Genomic DNA, 17894 nt, shown 5'->3' on the forward strand with positions numbered 1-17894 from the left:
CAGAGAAAGAATCACTTGTAGCTGAGAGCCAAAACGTAAGGATCAGGGCTTCTTACCTGGGATTACTGAAATAGTTTTTAAAGCTCTCAATACCCTGAAAGTCCGAAGAGGTGAAACACTGCCTACATTCACAAATTCTCCTACATACCTGTAGAATTAAGTCACAGTTATTTGGAATTATACAATAGAGTATGAGACTTGCCTGAATGAATAAAGCATTCATACACAGGGAGTGAACACAGCCAAATGAGAGGTGCATCCACTTTTCAGGCTGTTCTTTGATGCCATTTGTCCTGGGCTTTTCTTAGTACACATTATTTCAAATGCTACTTGAACTATTAAACTTATCTAATAGGCATCAATTCTTTAAAACTAGTGGGTGAACTTTGTTATCGTGCTGTTCGGCAATAAATGCTTTAAGATTTTACCATCATTTAGTTTAACAAAAGAAAAATTCTTTACATTATAGGAAATATTAAGAATTATTTTGCTGCTCTTAAAAACAAATAAAATAAAAGATTCAAATACCCAAGTAATTTTCACATAATAGCTTCTGAAAACTACATATAGGACAACATGGGAAAATATCAGTGCAAACACTTCTACTGGGTTATTTTAAGATGCTGTATATACTGTTGTAAAGCAGATGTTGGTTTCAAGAGATGCTTAGAATTGTATTTTGTTTTCTACATCAAATTCATATCCTTTGGCTGCAGAAAGATGGAGTTTAAATGAATATAACTGCCATCTCAGTAAAAACTCTTTATGATTAAAATACCAACCCAAGCTCTTCCCTGCCATGCCTGTTTTGGTCATCCTGGAGACACATGCTACATCTGAGCTAAATGCTCCCAGGAGGGTCAGTCCTGGAATGTAGAAATTGTTTCCTCCAACTCAGTATACAGTAAAAGCATAGTCACCATTGTACCTTCTGAGTAAAAGAGGCCTTGGACCCTTGAATTTCACTATTAAAATTCCATTAAATTTCATTCAAATATTCTACTTCTTTGAGGCATTTGTTTGCTAAGATAAAACCTCACCTGGTTATTTTACAAAACCTGCTTAAGTGGGCTTTGTCCAAAGGCCCCGGGGGAGGACAAAGCATCCTCTCCATATCTACTAATCCAGATTATAGCCTGGAAGAGCAATATTGCTTTTCTTCATAATCTCAGGGGAGTCTGGGCAAAGATTTACCTGCTTCCTCCCCAGCTTTACCCAGTGCTTCTCTCCCAAACTCTTCTGCAACATGAAAGGTAGTGGAAAAATATAATTTGGGGAGAAGGAATGTGACAAGCATATGGTTTTGCTGGCCAGAGGTTTGTAAAACCACATTATAAACATGTGAGCAAGCATGCGAAGCAAATAATACTGCTGCTTGTTTGTAATAGTTAACTAAGATTTATTTTGGCCATTTCTTCTATCAAACGGCAGCAGACCAGTTCCTCTGTATTGCAGAGCGAGAAGCAACTGGATTTCCCACCCTGGATTTTCCTGTTAGCCAGGGAATTGCTTATTGTCTTTAAGCTTTTGACAGGGCACTTTCCAACCCAGAGTTACAACTGCATCTCCCTCACCTGTCCTGGGAAGTACTTGCTGGTCTGTGAAAGAGGGATCTAAACAGGGGCAGTTTCATAATTTTCCCTGAACCCACCCATGGCCCCAGAGAGGGTCACAAGCCATGGCTGTGTCTGCTGGCACAAGATGGGAAAAAAACCCTGGAGACCTGTGGTACTTCTTACTCTCTAGTGTGCTATTTAAAACTACTCTCTGTGGCCCAATCTGTGCTGTTTCTGTCCAAAAGAGAAGGTCAGAAGTTATTTTGCAATAACTCTAAAACAAATGATTGTCTTTCCACTATAACACCCATCAGTGACATAATCAGATTTTCTGCTGGCTCAAAACCCCTCTGCCCATCTGAATCTCATGGTCCCTTATCAGCCTCCTCCATTTTGAATCCTCAAGCCTTCTTTGTTTCCAGATACAGAAATACCCCTGGCAGCACACTAGCTACAAGCAAAGACAACACCAGAGTTACCTGTGTGATCAATCTTACTTTAAATTACTTGCAAATTGGATTTATATGAAGGCTAAATCATATCAGAATAGATTCCATTATCCAAAGCTCTGTGCTATCCTCTGCTTGCATATTTGGGAAGGAGGTTTCATTGTACATATGAAGATCATATTGCAGCCACTTTTAACTCTCTCACTGCTGCCTGTAGGCTCAAGGAAGCACTTCTCCATTTATGTTCTATTCCAGAATTCCAATTTTTTTTTTCCATTCTTAAAGTGTTGGTATAGTATGCCTTAAAGTAAGAAACAATAGGAATGGATGCTGGTTCTGAAGAGCACAGCCAGTGGTACAGTTTGATGTTAAAAAGCTCGATATTTTGCATTTGCAGGTCTCCCTGTTTTAGGGATCTTCTAAGAGATGAAATAGCATTTAGAAAGAAAATTAAAATGTAGCTAAGAAAGAAAGCACACATTCCCAAGCCTCTCATTAGAGAAGCCTTAAGAAAGTTTTCATGAAGCCCTGGGCTGGAGCACTGAGAGGCCATTTAAGTCTAGAGTTAGAAAAGAAAAAATAGGGGTAAGCCTACAACCTCTGGGCACCAAATCCTGGTTCCTACCGACAGGGAGTGAATAATTCACCTGTGGGTAACTGTCCACTTCAAAGTCTGTGCAAACCTTCACATCTTTCCTGCTCAGTAAATTCCAAACACCCAGAGATTATGTGGACCGAATTTAAGGGATAACTAGATTGTGCCCCATACTGACTGTTAAGACTTGAATTTCAGTGACAGCATATGAGGTGCTCCCAGAGGAGCTCCTAGAGTCAGGGGTGATGCCCCAACTTCTGCCTGAGTTGAGAAGATGAAGTGAAGCAGGTTTATGGTCAAGGCTGCAAGCTGTGGCTCCTCTTGGCCTTTTCTCTGCTCCTTTCTACTTTACTGTCAAAAACCTCCCTACTTTACTGTCAAAAACCTCCCTTGCACAGAAATTCTTCATGAGACCTACAAATAAACTCATGTCCTAAGTCCCAAACACACGAGTTTGCTGCTTTTACTGACTGCCTGATGGACAGGAGACAGAGGAGCAGGCTGGTGACTCTGTTTTGTTTTTTGTTTTGTTTTGTTCTGTCCTGTCTCTAAATGTTGCAGGAGAATTTCACTTAGCAATGCTTGAGGAAAAGTTTAGCTGAGAAAAATACCTAATGTGTGCTGACCTCCAAAAGGTTCTTCTCATCTGCCTTGAATGTTTTTTTAAAAGCTTATCATAACGGTCAGATGTCAGTTCAGCCAAATCCATAGGAATGTAGTAACAGATACCAGGACCTGGCCTAGGGCTGGCTTTGATCCAAAGCCTACTGAAATAAATGGGAGTGTTCCCGAGGAAGTTCACACAGGTTTTACACACCTTCACGCTGCTCTGCTAAATCCTGCCAAGGACCACAGAATCATAGAATATCTCAAGTTGGAAGAGACCCACAAGGACCATGGAGTCCAACAAACTGTTCCTTGCACAAATGCCTAAAACTAAACCAAGAGATTCGTCCTGAGAGTCCAGAGAGAGTCTGGATTCTGAAAACTGGTCCTGATCCCTGCTCCCTAACAGACTTGTGCTTTCAACTTCAGGCCCTCACCGGCATGCAAGCTAAGTTTGGTTGAATATTATTTCCCAATTTTGATTCCATTCAAATATCATAATCCCAGGAGTTCAGCTCAAATGTCAGTGCTAACACACTTGCATCTCACTTAGTCCTGTGAATTATGAGCTTCAAAGATGGCAGCGAGAACCAACATAAACCCAGAACTGAATACAGGTATCATTAAGCACAAAAAAACCCAGGGAGACTGGATGAAATCCTTCCATGATTAAGAAATGGAGCTTTTCATGCATCTCTACCAGCTTTCACCTAAAGATTACATGCATTCTTTGCGTGCTTTTCTCTCTTCTGTGACTATGAAGAAAATCTGGATTTCTAGATTAGCTGGAAGTAGTGACAGTGTCAGACATTTGCCTTTGGCCAGAGCTTGGACTGACCCTGTGTCCCCTGTGAGCTTTGGCTGACTGCTCCCCTACCCCTGTGTATTTTTAGCTGTCTGGATGCCACAAATCCATCACCTCCTTCAAAGCACCAGAATCCCACATGTCCTGAATGAACTCTAATAATCTAAGTAGAAGTATACAGCTGAAGGGGAATATCATGGTGGGGGCCAAATTTCTATTCCCAAGATATATAACAAGTTTTAGAGGCCTATAAATTAATTTTCTATTGTAGTACGATAGTAACTACTTTCTGGGTGAAGAGGGTTTGTGAAGAGAAGGATGTGAAAACAGCTTTGGTGATGTTATGGATAGATAGATTATAAATAGGGATACATGAGTGTTCAGTCACACATAATATTTTCTATTCAGAGGTCTGGAGCTTCTCAAAACTACCTTAGATATGTATTATTATGGATATTTTATAAACAGCTCTTTCTGTGGAGCACAGAGAGAGTAAATAATTTCTCCAAAATAGTCTAGTGAATTGAAAGAACAGAACTGAGGATTCCTCTGACTTCTTCCTCTTAAGCCACTCAGACAAAAACACCTCCATCACAATACACTTCAGCCCCTTCTCATTTTCAGTAAAATATGAGGAGGAAAAAAAAAATAACAGCCAAAAGATTTTTAAAAGAGTTCTATTGCACATGACTATCTTGAAAAATAAAAAGGAGTGCTACTTACGCCATAACAATAACACTGAAATCCAGCCAGTTCCATGGATCTCGAAGGAAGGTGAATTCTGTCATGCAAAATCCTCTTGCCAATATTTTTATCAACGACTCAAAAGTGTAAATGCCAGTGAAAGTGTACCTGGGGGGAAAAAAGCGGCCAAGATGAGCAAGAGCATTAGCAAGCAGCAGACAGGAGTGGCAGAGACACACTCAACTCACTTGAGACACTCCTGCCCGACTCACTGGGGTTGCTCAGGTGAGTCACGGCTGCAGCACTGGGCTGTGCATGAGCAGCCTCATGTGTGGAACGAGGAACATGTAAGAAATGGGAAGGTTCTCTTGGTAGCCACAGGATGAAGACAGCTTTCACCACAGGGTGTACCTTGATGATTCCTCACTCGTTAAGTCAAGCATGAACACTACGATGCTGAGCTGTGCTATGGGAGTTTTGAAGCTCTGCCTGCGATCACCAGCGAAAGAGGAGTGGATTAGGGAGTCATGGAATGCTTTGGGTTGGAAGGAACTTTAAAGGTCATCTAGCTCCAACTCCCTTGCCATGGGTAGGGACACATTCTACTAGACTAGGTGTCTGGTCTTGAGCACTTCCAGGGATGGGGAGTCCACAACCTCTCTTGGCAACATTATACCACAATCCTTGTTGTTTCTCTAATTTGAAGGAGGGTGGTTGTTCCCTTCATACCTCTCAGCTCAACCTACCCAGGACATTTTGAAGTACAGCAGGTTAAAAAAATGTCACCACTTGGTTTTATTAGCTGAAAAGAGTACTTGTTCTGCAAATTCCTTTGTGTTTCACTATTCATGGAAACCACTCCAGCCTGGAGAATTAAACAACAAAACATCTTCAGTGAAAAAGAGTAAAAAAACTCCCACCCAAAAACTATATGTAGTACTTTTGACCTACTTGACAGCAAAGGAGACAAGAGGTTGTTTTTTCCCCCCTAGTAAGTTACTGCCAACAGCTTCTTGACAGTCATGTTCTGGGCTACAACATAGATCTTACTTTTTGTAATAAAGTTGACACTTGTAATAAAACTTAGCAAAATCTCTGTGGAGGACAGTAATGCATGTGATTTATAGCATTCAGATTTCTATTCACCTAGGGCTCTACCCACCATCAGAGACAGAGTTCAGGGGATGCAACATCTCTTTTTTAATGTTTCTACCCTAGCCCAGTGGGAGTAGGAATTCTAGGCCGTATCTTAATAAAAGAAATAAATGTTTAGTATCCACCACTGACGTTCCCTATCCCTTTTCTCCAAACAAAGATGCAGATGATACCAAAGCCTATTAATAAACCTCAAACACCTAAAATCTACTAAAACGTGACTATTATAAGCCGTGATGTTAGGGGCTTTCACTGGAAACACTGGCTAAACATCAGTAGCTACAATTTTGCCATCACACACAAAAGAATTATAGCAGTTGAGATTCCTATTTGGTAAAAAAAAAAAAAAGGTGTAAGCAGTTAAAGGTGGAATGTAAGGAAGAACTTCATTATGCATAAAATGGAGCTGTATTCCACTGATCTGCAATTGGGCACACACAGAGATAGTGGCAAATCTCATGCCCTTCCTGCCATCGTGTTGCACAGCAGAGCTAGTTACATATGTTATAAAACCTCAGTGTGCTTCATCTTAAAATGGTGATTTGCAGGACAGTTTCTGTGCAATAGCGGGCATTACATGTCTCTCCCATCTCTTTGACCATACACTTAAGCATTATCTTGCATCCAACTTTTCACAGCTCCTATTTAATTTTGCTCTGGTATTTTGAATATAGGTCACTCATGTGACAGTCTCTTTAAGCGTGTGTGTTCAGTAATACAGGCAGAAAACACATGCAAAGAACTAAAAAAAATACTTAACGGTACATAAGCTCATTAAAGTGATAAAGCACTTGTATTTATTCAGCATGTCAGATGGGTTTAATTGATTGTATAATCATCATCTAATTCTAAATGGATCGGGCAAAGTCCTCCAGCAACTGAACAGCTTCTTTAACAACAGAAGTCAGGGGGTTTTAAATTTTTTTTTTTTTAGTGGAGGGAAGTTGAATTGATTTCTGTTTTCAAAATGGTGGGGAAAATGTTTTAAAGGAAGATCTAGGACAAATATTTTCACAAGGTTATTCTTCTATCCCCCGTGAGTCTCTGAAACAGCAGAACAAAATGGATTAAATGCATCTTTTCCAAATCCAATATTAATCAATTTGAATTACAGTTCAATGGGTTATTTTGCTCCTCAAAAGTACTTTACTTTGATTTCATTCTATGCACCTGAGGAGGAAAAGCTGAGAGATATGAGGGGACACAGGAGAAGAGGAAACATGGAAGGATTTACTCCATGCTGCATGAGTCCATTTGCATTTCTGCTCTACATTTCTTGCATTCTCTGCTTGATGCACTGATAACAACATCCACATTTTCCTGCTCGCAGGAGACACAATAAGCGTTTTGATATTTCCCTCCAGAATGTTTGAATTTCCAGCTGTAGACCGACAGACTAAATTTTGACTCACATGGATGAGACGTCCATGATTCAGTGGAATGGCTATGGGACTGTATGACAGTTTTCCATAGGAAAAGGACAACATCGAGGGAAAGGACAGTCACAGACAGATTTGAGGGTACCACACTCTACAGAAATACATGAAACATCCTGGGATTAGGATGTTATTGTGATCGGATGAAATATTTGGTTCAGTGCTGCCTATAATTAGCAATTTATGGCCTAGAAGATGTGTCCTGCATGATTTTAAGAAACCTAAATAAGGGCGTTTCACTGTCTTTCCTTACAGCCCAGAGTAGACCAACCACCAGGCTACGAAGCAGCAGATGGCTGTGTTTATCATATGTCAGTCAAAAATAAAAAGTGTGTTCTGATTGGTTCAATGAGCCAAAATAATTGTTTAATGCACTGTAGGTTGATTAGCTTGTGCATCTGGTATCTGTTTCTAAAAGGAATATTTTAAAGCAACTTAAAGAAATGAAATGGGCCTTCTGAAGCCCCCTTGCCTCCCTTAAAATTAAAGAAAAATAAAAAACCAACCACAAAACCACCACAAAAAATAGACACTTTCAAGTGATTTCTTTGCTATATTTCCTGAAGGCTTGAAAAGCTAAAAAGACAGGAATTCACCTAAAAGTGCTCCCAGACACTTTTATGCTCATAAAATATTTCTAATAATGATTACAAGGGAACACTTCTCATGACGTGCTCAGTCCAGAAGAAACTTTTGCTTCCAGTAAGTTTCAGTTTAAGGATAGACCTAATATGTTCAGGAAGTACTTTCTGAAATAATTCAACTTAAACTCCATCAGCCTATCCTGATGTGTCCAACTATCAAGTCTCTTGCATGAGAACTGTGGAAGTCTGGCCAGTTTCAAACGCAGTTGTCCTCATATGTGATTTTGTTCAGATGTAGCATTGAAGGTGCATTGAGCAAGAAGTATGAGATTCATGGACTAAAAATTTTTAGTTTACTTACTAAGGGAGTTTTCAAAGGCAAAAAAACCCCACCCCAAACTATCTGGAAAAACATTTTGTGAGGGTAGATACCACGATCAGTATTACTGGAAAGAAATCAGCAGCAAACAAGATGAAAATAAGAATACAAATACAACTGATAGAAAAAGAAGGATGAGATGAGGACAGGACAGCTGTAAATCAGCAAGGATACTTACTCAACGTATTTATTCCATGACGGAGTCTCTGATTGTGCCATGAACACACAATTAGTTAAAATAGTGCACATAATAAACATACTGAACAATGTAAAGAAGTGAATTAAGGAAAACAACGCATATGATACAAGACTTCATAAATTTTTGTCCCTTCACACAAGATGTGACAGCCCAATCATAATTTGCAAGTTGCTTAAAGAACAATAAACATTTTTTGCAAGTGCATAAGTAGACAAATAGTTATATAAACAGAAAAAAATGACGGAACTTTCCCTGCTTTTTCTTCTTTGTTTACATCTTTTATGCATACTTTATACAGTAAACAAATGTACTGACTCTGCAGCCTTTTTAAAACACAATACCCCAAATTTACAGCTGTGTTGGTCAGATGACAGTGTGCATAGGTGTACAACTTTGTATGAAAAGAGGGATTAGTCTCATTTAAGTATCTACAGAAAAACCTGTGTCTGCAAATTCCCATTTTATTTTGCATCCTGAAACGTTTCTCAGGCAGCAGGGCAAGTTACAAATCTGGTCTTTTTAATCTCTTTAATGGGCTTGAGATCTCACTTTCAATATAAAGTTTTAGCAAAAGCTAGTATGAGTTTCAGAGCACTGATTTTAAGGTTAGGTCTGCAAACCTGCTTGGCAAACATACAGAGCTGCAGGTCTGCAGAGCTCCCTGCCTCAGCTGAGGCACCAGATTCCCTAACTGGAGGCTAAAATGAACCTCCCATGTGTATAGTCCATGCAGTTGGCTGCTAAGCTGAGGCCATAAATATGAAAAGATGTACCCTAAATCAAATTCCGGAAATGGGAAACATAGTTCACTGAATGGCTCTCCTAAAAGCACATGCCACTTTGTGCAAAAAAAAAAATAAATTTCAAAATATGATGGGATTCACCTGCATAAATAACTGGTCTCATGCAACTGGGAAAGAAGACAAGTAACATCCAAATATAAATTTCTTTTGCTTTCTTTGGGGAAAAAAAAAGGGTTTTTTTCACTCCTTTACTGATTTCATTGGTGTTTTTTTTTGTTTGAGAACAGTGATTGAAGTATATAATTTCAAACCTACATCCTGAAACGTTCGCATGAAATTTATCCTTTCTCAGAACAAAAATCTCTGCTGAATAAAGACTGGAATGTTTTCCAGTGGGCCACATAAGCAACTACAAGGGTAAATTGGTAGTAACCAACCTGTGCATTCCCCGGGGCCATCACAGAAAGCAGTAATTGAACTCACAGGGATTGCTCATCTCACAAACATTTTCCACTTCTGGGCCAACACCTCCTGCTGAAGGACTGGGAAGGATATCTGATATCCACTGACATTTTCTCACGTCAGCCTGAGATATGTTTCTATGAGTTGTGTCATTCTGGTTAACACAATTAGTTTTAAGTTGCAGCCAGCCTACAAAACACTGGATTACTTTTTCAGCTACCGTGAAACGCTATGAAAACAAGCACAGTAAACCAAACTGGTATCTTCAGATCTTGCCAAACCAATAGCATACTTCAATTCCAAGAAAATAATTCCTCTACAGGAATTCAGGAGCACTGGTTTCATTTATATATCTCTGTTCCCCTGTGTTGTAAACTAAATCTAACAGCTTTCCCAGATGCTCACTAACAGGCAGATGTCATCACCTTCTTATTCAAGCACCAAAGAGAACAAACCAGAGAACTCAGGTTGAAAATGTAAAGGGTCAGCTTTGGGACAACAAATGCACTATGAATTCAATCTGGATTTCATGACCAAGCTGAAAACTACAAAGAACAGAGAAGAATGAAACATTTCAGCTGCTTATGCACCACAGTTAGAGGTCTGTGTTTAAAAAACAAAACCCAAACCAAACCAAAACAACAACAACAAAAAAAAAACCCTACAGAAATTCCTACAGAATGAAAATTAACATTCCTACCTGAAATCTAATGCAATTGCTTGCATTAGAAAAAGTCCATGATGATGATCTACTCAGAAAGGACAAAGCAAAGAAGATAAAATTGAGATAAGCAATATTAGCAGCATTGTGTGTTCCCTATCTTAGAACTGCTATTAAATCAAATTTTTGAAAGCCTACAACCCAAATATACTAAGCTACTCATCAGGATCTTTTCTTCAATAAATTAAACCTATTATTTCCGATTTGAGGTTACAGAATAGGCTTTGCACAAACTGATTCTAAAAGTTATAAATTTTATCTTCTAGCACAAAGATACAGAGTCAACCACGGCACACTTCTATTCTGGACTTCATTATGATGGATAATTGTTAATTAGCAGACTGAATACTAGAGGCTCTTTAGGTGATCATTGCCAAATTACATATAATATGTGCAAGCAAAGGTTAGTGCCAATGAACAGTACATATAATTGGTGCTTCACAAGGTCTCATTTTGCCTTATGGAAAGTGTGCGAAATCAGATGGGAGAAAAGCTGTAATCAGAAAACATGAACAAAGATGGGAAAATCTTTATTTATTTTTTTTTAATTTCTTTTTCTAATGCATCAGAATCTATAATTCTATCAAGGAAAATAGTTTTGGCCAACCCCCCATTCTGGATCAGTGGTGAACTGAGAGCAACTGGCTATAATACTTAGAAAAACAAGAAATAACAATTGCTACAGATTTTATACAGGCCAGCAAACTACTTGGGGAAACTAAGGACACCACACAATGGTCCTTTTCTTGCAGGCAAGAACTGAGAGGAGTATTTTAAACATAAGCATTGATGAAGTGTTCCCAGTGGCTTAATCTCATTAATAGGTGGAGATAGTAAATAAAGATGTTAATAACAGCTGATAATAATGCAGAAGGCATAAAGTGTTCATCAGTAGGATGCAGCTCTATACTCCTCATGTCGTCTGTGACAGAAATGGACCAGGGCCACCTTCTGGCCATGGTCCTTTTGAGAGGCCTCCTAGACTCTGAATAGGAGGAGAAATACCTAGAAGGGGTTTAAGGATATGCTGACAGTTGAAGTAATTCACATACCTAGGAGTCTCTGAATGATTTTTTTCCCTTGGAAGGATGTATTTTTGAAAGACTAGACTTATCAGATTTGGCTGGATGAGCAGTGTACATACAGAATCTATCCTGCCTGACATCTCAGAGGAAGAACTCCATATACAGCTACTTAACCAAGAAATGTGACCCCCACAACTTCTCTATAAGATGATTTTTCTCTGTCCTCTCTACTCTCTTCTACTGTTGGCCTTCACAGCACACTCAATGGCTGAAAATTGAAGTACGGCATCTACCGAAGAAGTTGCTTCAGATATTTACGTGACAGGGCACCATTTGCTAATGCTCCTTTTAGGCTTTTGCCCTGGGGAAAATAAAGATTGCTTGATTACAGTCACGCAAGACGATAGATCTGGTTCCCAGATTCATGTCTGGGATATTATCTGCTTGAGCACTTGCCGATTCAGGCTCCCTTTTGCCTGGGATATTGACTGCCTGCTCAGCCCGTTGGCCTTTGTGTTTCAGGTTGATGCAAAAGGTCTTTATTGACAGAAAACAAATCAGTGCCTAATGCAGGAACTTCGCTGCTGTTTCACTGGGATGGAGTTGTTGTCTCTCCTGCCCGTGCCTGCCAGAGCTCGAGCTGCTGGATCCCCTGGCATTATCAACACAAGGTGGTAATTCGGACATTTCGGGAGGTAAATTTATATTTGCCTACAGACCTGCCACTCCCAAAATTTTACAGTCCTCATCTGACCATATTTCTTTCCTGATAAACATTTTAAATGCTCTCCTCTGTGGTCTTTATCCTTGGAAGTAAAACGATAAGGATTTCTTGCTTTTTTATCTTTTGGTTTACTGATACCAAGGGCACATAGCTCCTGTGCTACACAAACCTATGACCACTTGGCTTCACCAGCCAGTGTAGAAGAAATTGAAGGCAAGATAGAAAAATTGCCTCCAACATTGGAGGCAATATTCACACTTTTTTCTAAGAAGCTCAATTTTCAGTTTCTTCTCTTAGCCATACCTGGACAAATGCATTGACCTTGATTAACTTCAGCAATGCTGTGCTGAGGTAAGTGTACCTAAAAACTCTGTTGAGCTCTAGGTGTGTGGCAGCATATGTTGCACTGCTCACACACATAATCTGATCCACAAGCAAATCTCTCTGTGGAATTCTATAGTGTATTTTTAGTAACCATAATAATATTTTGGCTGATATCACATATTCGTTTTTGCATAGAATTATTGCAATCAGAAGCTTCACCTGTTTTTCCTTTCGCTAGAATATCACATTTTTTCCCTCACTGCATGGACGAACACTGGGAAGCTGGTGTCTTTGCCTATTTTTTTCCTGAAACTTGATAATTAACCAGCGATTCTAAGATGCTACCTACTTTATTAGTTAGTTCTCTGTGGTGACTGGAGCATTGAAGATGAGGGGTTTCCATCACTAAAACATCACAGAATGAGCACAGCAGCATGTGGAGTCTCTGAATTATCACTGCCAGGTCTCCCACGTGCACCACAGAGAAAGCAGCCAAGTCACAAAGAAGGGTGTGTTTTCAGTAATGTTCACACAAAGCTGAATATTTGGGTCAATTTGGCCTTTCAGAGAGATGTGGCTATGTCAGAATATAATGTTTTTGTGGTTTTGTTAAAAAACAAGCAAAACCAACTACTGCAGTGTATCTCCCATGACTTCAGAACAAGAGTCAGGGGAAATCAGGCACCGCCCTTCTGTTGGAAGGTCCAGCAGGACAGCCTATGCTTTTTTTCCTGCCTGTATAACACGTTCTAATAAGCAAACCTGAAAAGAACCAACAAAACAATTTTTTTAAAATATTCTGTTTCAGGAGAGAAAAAAAATTTCAGTTCTGAGGCAGTTCAAAATTAAATTGTGTCTGCATATGGCATCATAGAGTTTCACCTCTGGGAGAATTTGCTGAAGTGCTTGGTAGCAAAGATCTCCATTATTGTAGATTTCCCCTGGTGTCCTTCCTTTCTAAGGTACTACATCACCACTTTCTTCCACTGACTCTTCGGTGAAGATGATCAGTCCCTTCACATCTTTCAATCCTGAGTAAACTCACCAGACTCTCCAGTGCAGTTCACATTATCTGATGCCAGCAGTATAGTACAGTCATTTTTTATAGCTCACATAACAATATAAAATGAAACAAAGTGAAAATCCAAGTGCATTTCTGCTTCTGCAAGCAAATTCAGCCAAAAGATTTAAAACAGCTTAATGAAATAAAATGGTTTCTGACTTCCATCCATCTGTGTTTAAAACCCATACAAAATACATGAGGAGGGAAATCAACAGAAAGGATATGAATGTACCAAAATTTTAATTGCTGCTCTTCTGATTGGATGGAAAGGACTAAGTATATACAAGGCAGGAGTGGCACTAAATCGAAAGATTGTCTTCCCTTTGTTCAGTACTATAAATGTCTGGAAAACAAAATGAAAATGAGAACATTCAGTATTTGCATTTATACTCAGCTTTTCCCAGCCCACACCCCATTGGGAAATTCCTGCAAGTATCCCATACCTTTTTCCTCTTCCCTCCCAAGTGCCCCAAATTCCTTTTCACTTGGTTAAATGTTTTGTCCGAGACCTGCCCTAAAGAGCTGTTGTCTGTTCTGTTGTAATATCCCAACTATTTTTAGTCCTTTCGACCCTTACAGAGTTCCATGCAACATCTCCATCAGGGTCTGGGAAGAGAGTGGAATCACCTTTAAAAATAAAAATGACCTGGAGATTAAAATGTGGTGGGGGAACTTATGTGATGCTCTTCCTCCCAGGTCCTGGGGACCTTGCTGTGTTGTTCCTCCACCTCCTCCACTTTGAGCACTGTGTTGCTCTCAATTTATTTTGTCTCACCAAGTAAGAAGGTGCATGAGGCACAGTTTCACAGCAGGATCTGACCCTGGTGCTGAGGCACTCTCATTGTACTCAGATAATTATGGGCAAATGAAAACAATACTGTAAGTTATATTAAATTCAAAGCAAAGGTGAATTGGATGCTGACCCAATTTGCAGAGCTCTGAAGATGCCCCAACAAGCATAGAGGAACTAATATTCACTCAGAGACTGAATCAGGACACCCAGTATATAAAATCTAAGCAAATCACCCACCTTGAGTTTAAAAACTTCATGACACTAAAATTGCAAATCTATATCCTGCTGCTTGTGCCCGGGGATAGCAGGCAAATTAAAAGGTAAATTAATTCTGGCCCTTCCAGGTAAGTAATCTATTTGTCTTTATCCATTTAACTTTTATTCTGTACCTCTAGCACCTGCCTCTACATTGTTTTAATAGAAGTAGCATTATGGTCAACATTGTTTAGAGGAAATAGCATAGCCCAAAATCAGGAACATAAGTACCCGAAAGAACTGGAAGCTGCCTAAAAATGCACTGTGCTTCCAAACTTTATTTTGTCAGTCATTTTGCAAAATGTTTGGAAAGGGGAACAAACCGTAGTAAGCAATCAACCCAGCTCTGCTGTCAACAGCCTTTTGACAGAAGCTGTTTGCACTGTTGTGGCTTTGGTCCAGCCTACACGTGATCCCTCATCAGGTGATGCTCACTTTGGGACGAAGTTTACCCTTCTGCAAAGTGCCAGCACTGCACACGCCACTCACACATCTCCCTTCAGCTCTGTTTTGGTCATCTTAAATGGAATTGAAATATTCCTCAGCAGGAACAGAAATGCTGCTCTCCAGGAACAGTTGTGGAGTTGCTTCTGCTCTTGTGCAGAGTGCTTGCACAAGGCTCAAGTCACCCAGAAGCCCTTAACATTAAGGGGCTTAAGTGATAAACAACAGACCTGTGAAAAGTCACAGCTCATGCAGAAGGCAAAATAGGGCAGATAAAACCTTTGGCTTAATTTAACTCAGCTACTGCTCTGCTCTTTTCAGATATTGTATATTCATACTCGGGGTTATCTGAAAACACACCAGTTCTAATTCTATTTTTTATCCCTCTTTGCCCTCCCGCTTAGATGTTTTCTGGGAGCCCTGCTCATGCCAAAACTCTGATTCTTAATCTGGAAAAGAAACATTTTTACCAGCTGTAGAAAGATAAAAACCAGAGCACCCAAAACAGAGATGGTGGCTGTGCTTTAGCAGCAGCCAAGGAGGACGGTTGGCTGGGGCTCACCTTGCGGTCATTGTAGAAAGGGTCGATGTCCTCCAGGGGCTCCCCAATGAGCTCTGGAGAAACAGTCCCATAGATATCAGGCAGCTTCTTGCAAGCTTGCAAATCAAACTGAGGCTGGGGCTTCTCTTCCTCGCCCAGCTGCTCTCTGTATTCCTGCTTTGCATTCCTTGCAAGCTTCTCCGCGATCCGTTTCTCGATGGCAGCCAAGGACTCAGGCGTGAACCGGTGGAAGCTGTTAGTACCCGGTGGTAACAAGAAGTCAGCCATCTTTTCATCCTGCTTTGTCTTTACTGGTCTTTACTCCTAGTAGTGGAAACAGCTGAAATAAAATTACCATGAAGTTAGTGGCAGGAGAAAAAACAAGAAGAACAAAGCCATCAGAATGAAAAAAAACCCCACCAAAATACAAATAACTTGTAGGTTATCGATTATCAGGAAACTTTTTATCTGTTTTTATGTGGTTAATAGAACATCCAGGAAACAAAAATTACTGAAAGTATAATTTCAATAAGGAATCACACATGATCAGAGCTGAAAAGTCTTTGTAGGTAGAGTGCGGAATACTCTTCAATTTCTCAGTCATTCAGGATCCTAAATCCAAACTAAGGAGTAACTTAGATTCATACAAGCTTAAGTTTCATTGAAAGCCACAGAGATCTGGATTCCTAACTCATTTTTGAAAATGCAGCTCTGGGAGTGGGTGAACAATGTGCCTAAGATGACTGCAGGGCAGATTTAAATCAGCCGATCTCCGGCCACATGACGCAAAATCTAAAAATGCCCCAGCTGTTCTATTCCAAATTTAAAGAGTGAAGGGTCAAGTTTAAATTCTTAAATCCAATAGAAATTCTTCATAATCTCTGTCTTAGGCTTCTGCAACGTAATTTTCATTTTCCTTTGGGACAGGAAATGCCATCTTCAAGATATCTATCAAAACTTTTGAGCATTTTCTTTTCCTCCACGCCCTGTAATCTGAAGGATGTTGGAAGCCCAAATGTGCCTGAAAAAGCCCTGGGACCTTCATGGGAGCACACCAAACTTCCAAGATGCTGAATAGCCACTGCTGCCAGTTCATCACATCTGAAAACCAGGGTCCTTCCATCCAATACCAATTTGAACATCTAGGAGTTAGACTCAATGATCCTCATGGGTCCCTTCCAATGCAGGATATTCTTTGATTCTATGATTCTAACCCAAAGCTGTGAAGTGTAACCATCTTGGCCTTATGGTACTTCACTGTTAAAACTTCCAGTCTTCTCCTGAATGAAAACAAGCGAGAATTGCCACATCTCTTCAACTCATATGAGTAAAGCCAAGTGTGAAAAGCACAGCCGAACAAAATGGCTTCTTGTATCTGCACTAAACAACATGTATAGCTGTGAAAATTAATGCAAAACTACTGTTTGAAAAAGGATGAAGCTTATCCCTGTTCTAGTAGTGTGCACAAATCCATCCAAACTCACCGAAGCCGTATTTTGCAATTTAATAGTGACTTTAGAGACATGTTTTTCCAGCAACAGAAGTCCTCACTACACAACAATTAAAACTCATTTCACAGAAGAAAAACAGACCTTGATTTTCTGCCACCACCAGACCATTCATACTAAATCAGAATACATGTTGGTGACAAACAAAACAGTAGATTTTGAGGTGGGCTACACTATTGCATTAGGCAACGTGTGCAGGATCCAATTCTTTGTTCAGCCACAATTGTTGTTTTCTGCTTTCAGATGGTATTTGTCTATTTACAATGGATAGTTCCAGATAGCTTGTGTCTATTAGGCTCTGTGATGACAGCATTTTTGTTAGCAAACAAGACTTTAACTGGACTCTGCATGACAAATAGCATATTTATTGACTCAATTTACTTGAGTAAAGTACTCTTTCAAATAACTACTGTTTTTCCTATTCTGACTTCATTTTAAAATGAATTCATTAAATTGTCATTGATCACAGTCTATCATATAGGAATGATTTACTGAAGCTTGTACATTATACTCAGCATTACTGATGGTTTGAACAAGCGGGGTTAAAATGAATTATTCTTCCCAGAGTTTGAGTATTCTGATATTCTTCTTTTTTTGGACTTATTCTCTTTATTCCTTTCCCCTCTCCCCTCCATGTCATTTGTTTTATCCCATTCCTCCTAAAAAACAGGAAATTAGAAGCTTTCCCTCAAATTGAGTTTCTTATGCTCACTGCTTTGTGACTCAGCACCAGTGTAAGCAAACAGAATTTCACTTTCTATAGATGACATCAATACAGCTGGCCAGAAAATTATCTGGTTTCTGTCCTTTCAATTTTTGTTTCTTCAAAATGAAACCTGTCTC

General features: G+C 39.6%; 1 protein-coding gene across 7 annotated transcripts in view; it reads right to left on the reverse strand.

Moving 5' to 3' along the window:
• Nucleotides 1-17894, reverse strand: part of SCN5A (sodium voltage-gated channel alpha subunit 5) — a 214058-nt gene that overhangs the window by 157077 nt on the left and 39087 nt on the right. For 5 of the 7 annotated variants that reach the window (XM_027648407.1, XM_027648406.1, XM_027648405.1 and 2 more), the window contains exons 2-5: nt 15565-15883; nt 13735-13853; nt 8428-8517; nt 4735-4863 (exon numbers count right to left, since the gene is read on the reverse strand). In XM_027648407.1, the coding sequence (XP_027504208.1) occupies nt 4735-4863; nt 8428-8517; nt 13735-13853; nt 15565-15831 (605 nt within the window). In that variant the 5' untranslated portion in view covers nt 15832-15883. Of the gene's footprint in view, nt 1-56; nt 149-4734; nt 4864-8427; nt 8518-13734; nt 13854-15564; nt 15884-17894 lie in introns of those variants that run through there. The other 2 variants (XM_027648404.1, XM_027648408.1) reach the window with 2 other exon arrangements.

This window comes from Corapipo altera, unplaced genomic scaffold, assembly GCF_003945725.1.
Source record: "Corapipo altera isolate COAL_440 unplaced genomic scaffold, ASM394572v1 47, whole genome shotgun sequence".
Taxonomy (NCBI): Eukaryota; Metazoa; Chordata; class Aves; order Passeriformes; family Pipridae; genus Corapipo; species Corapipo altera.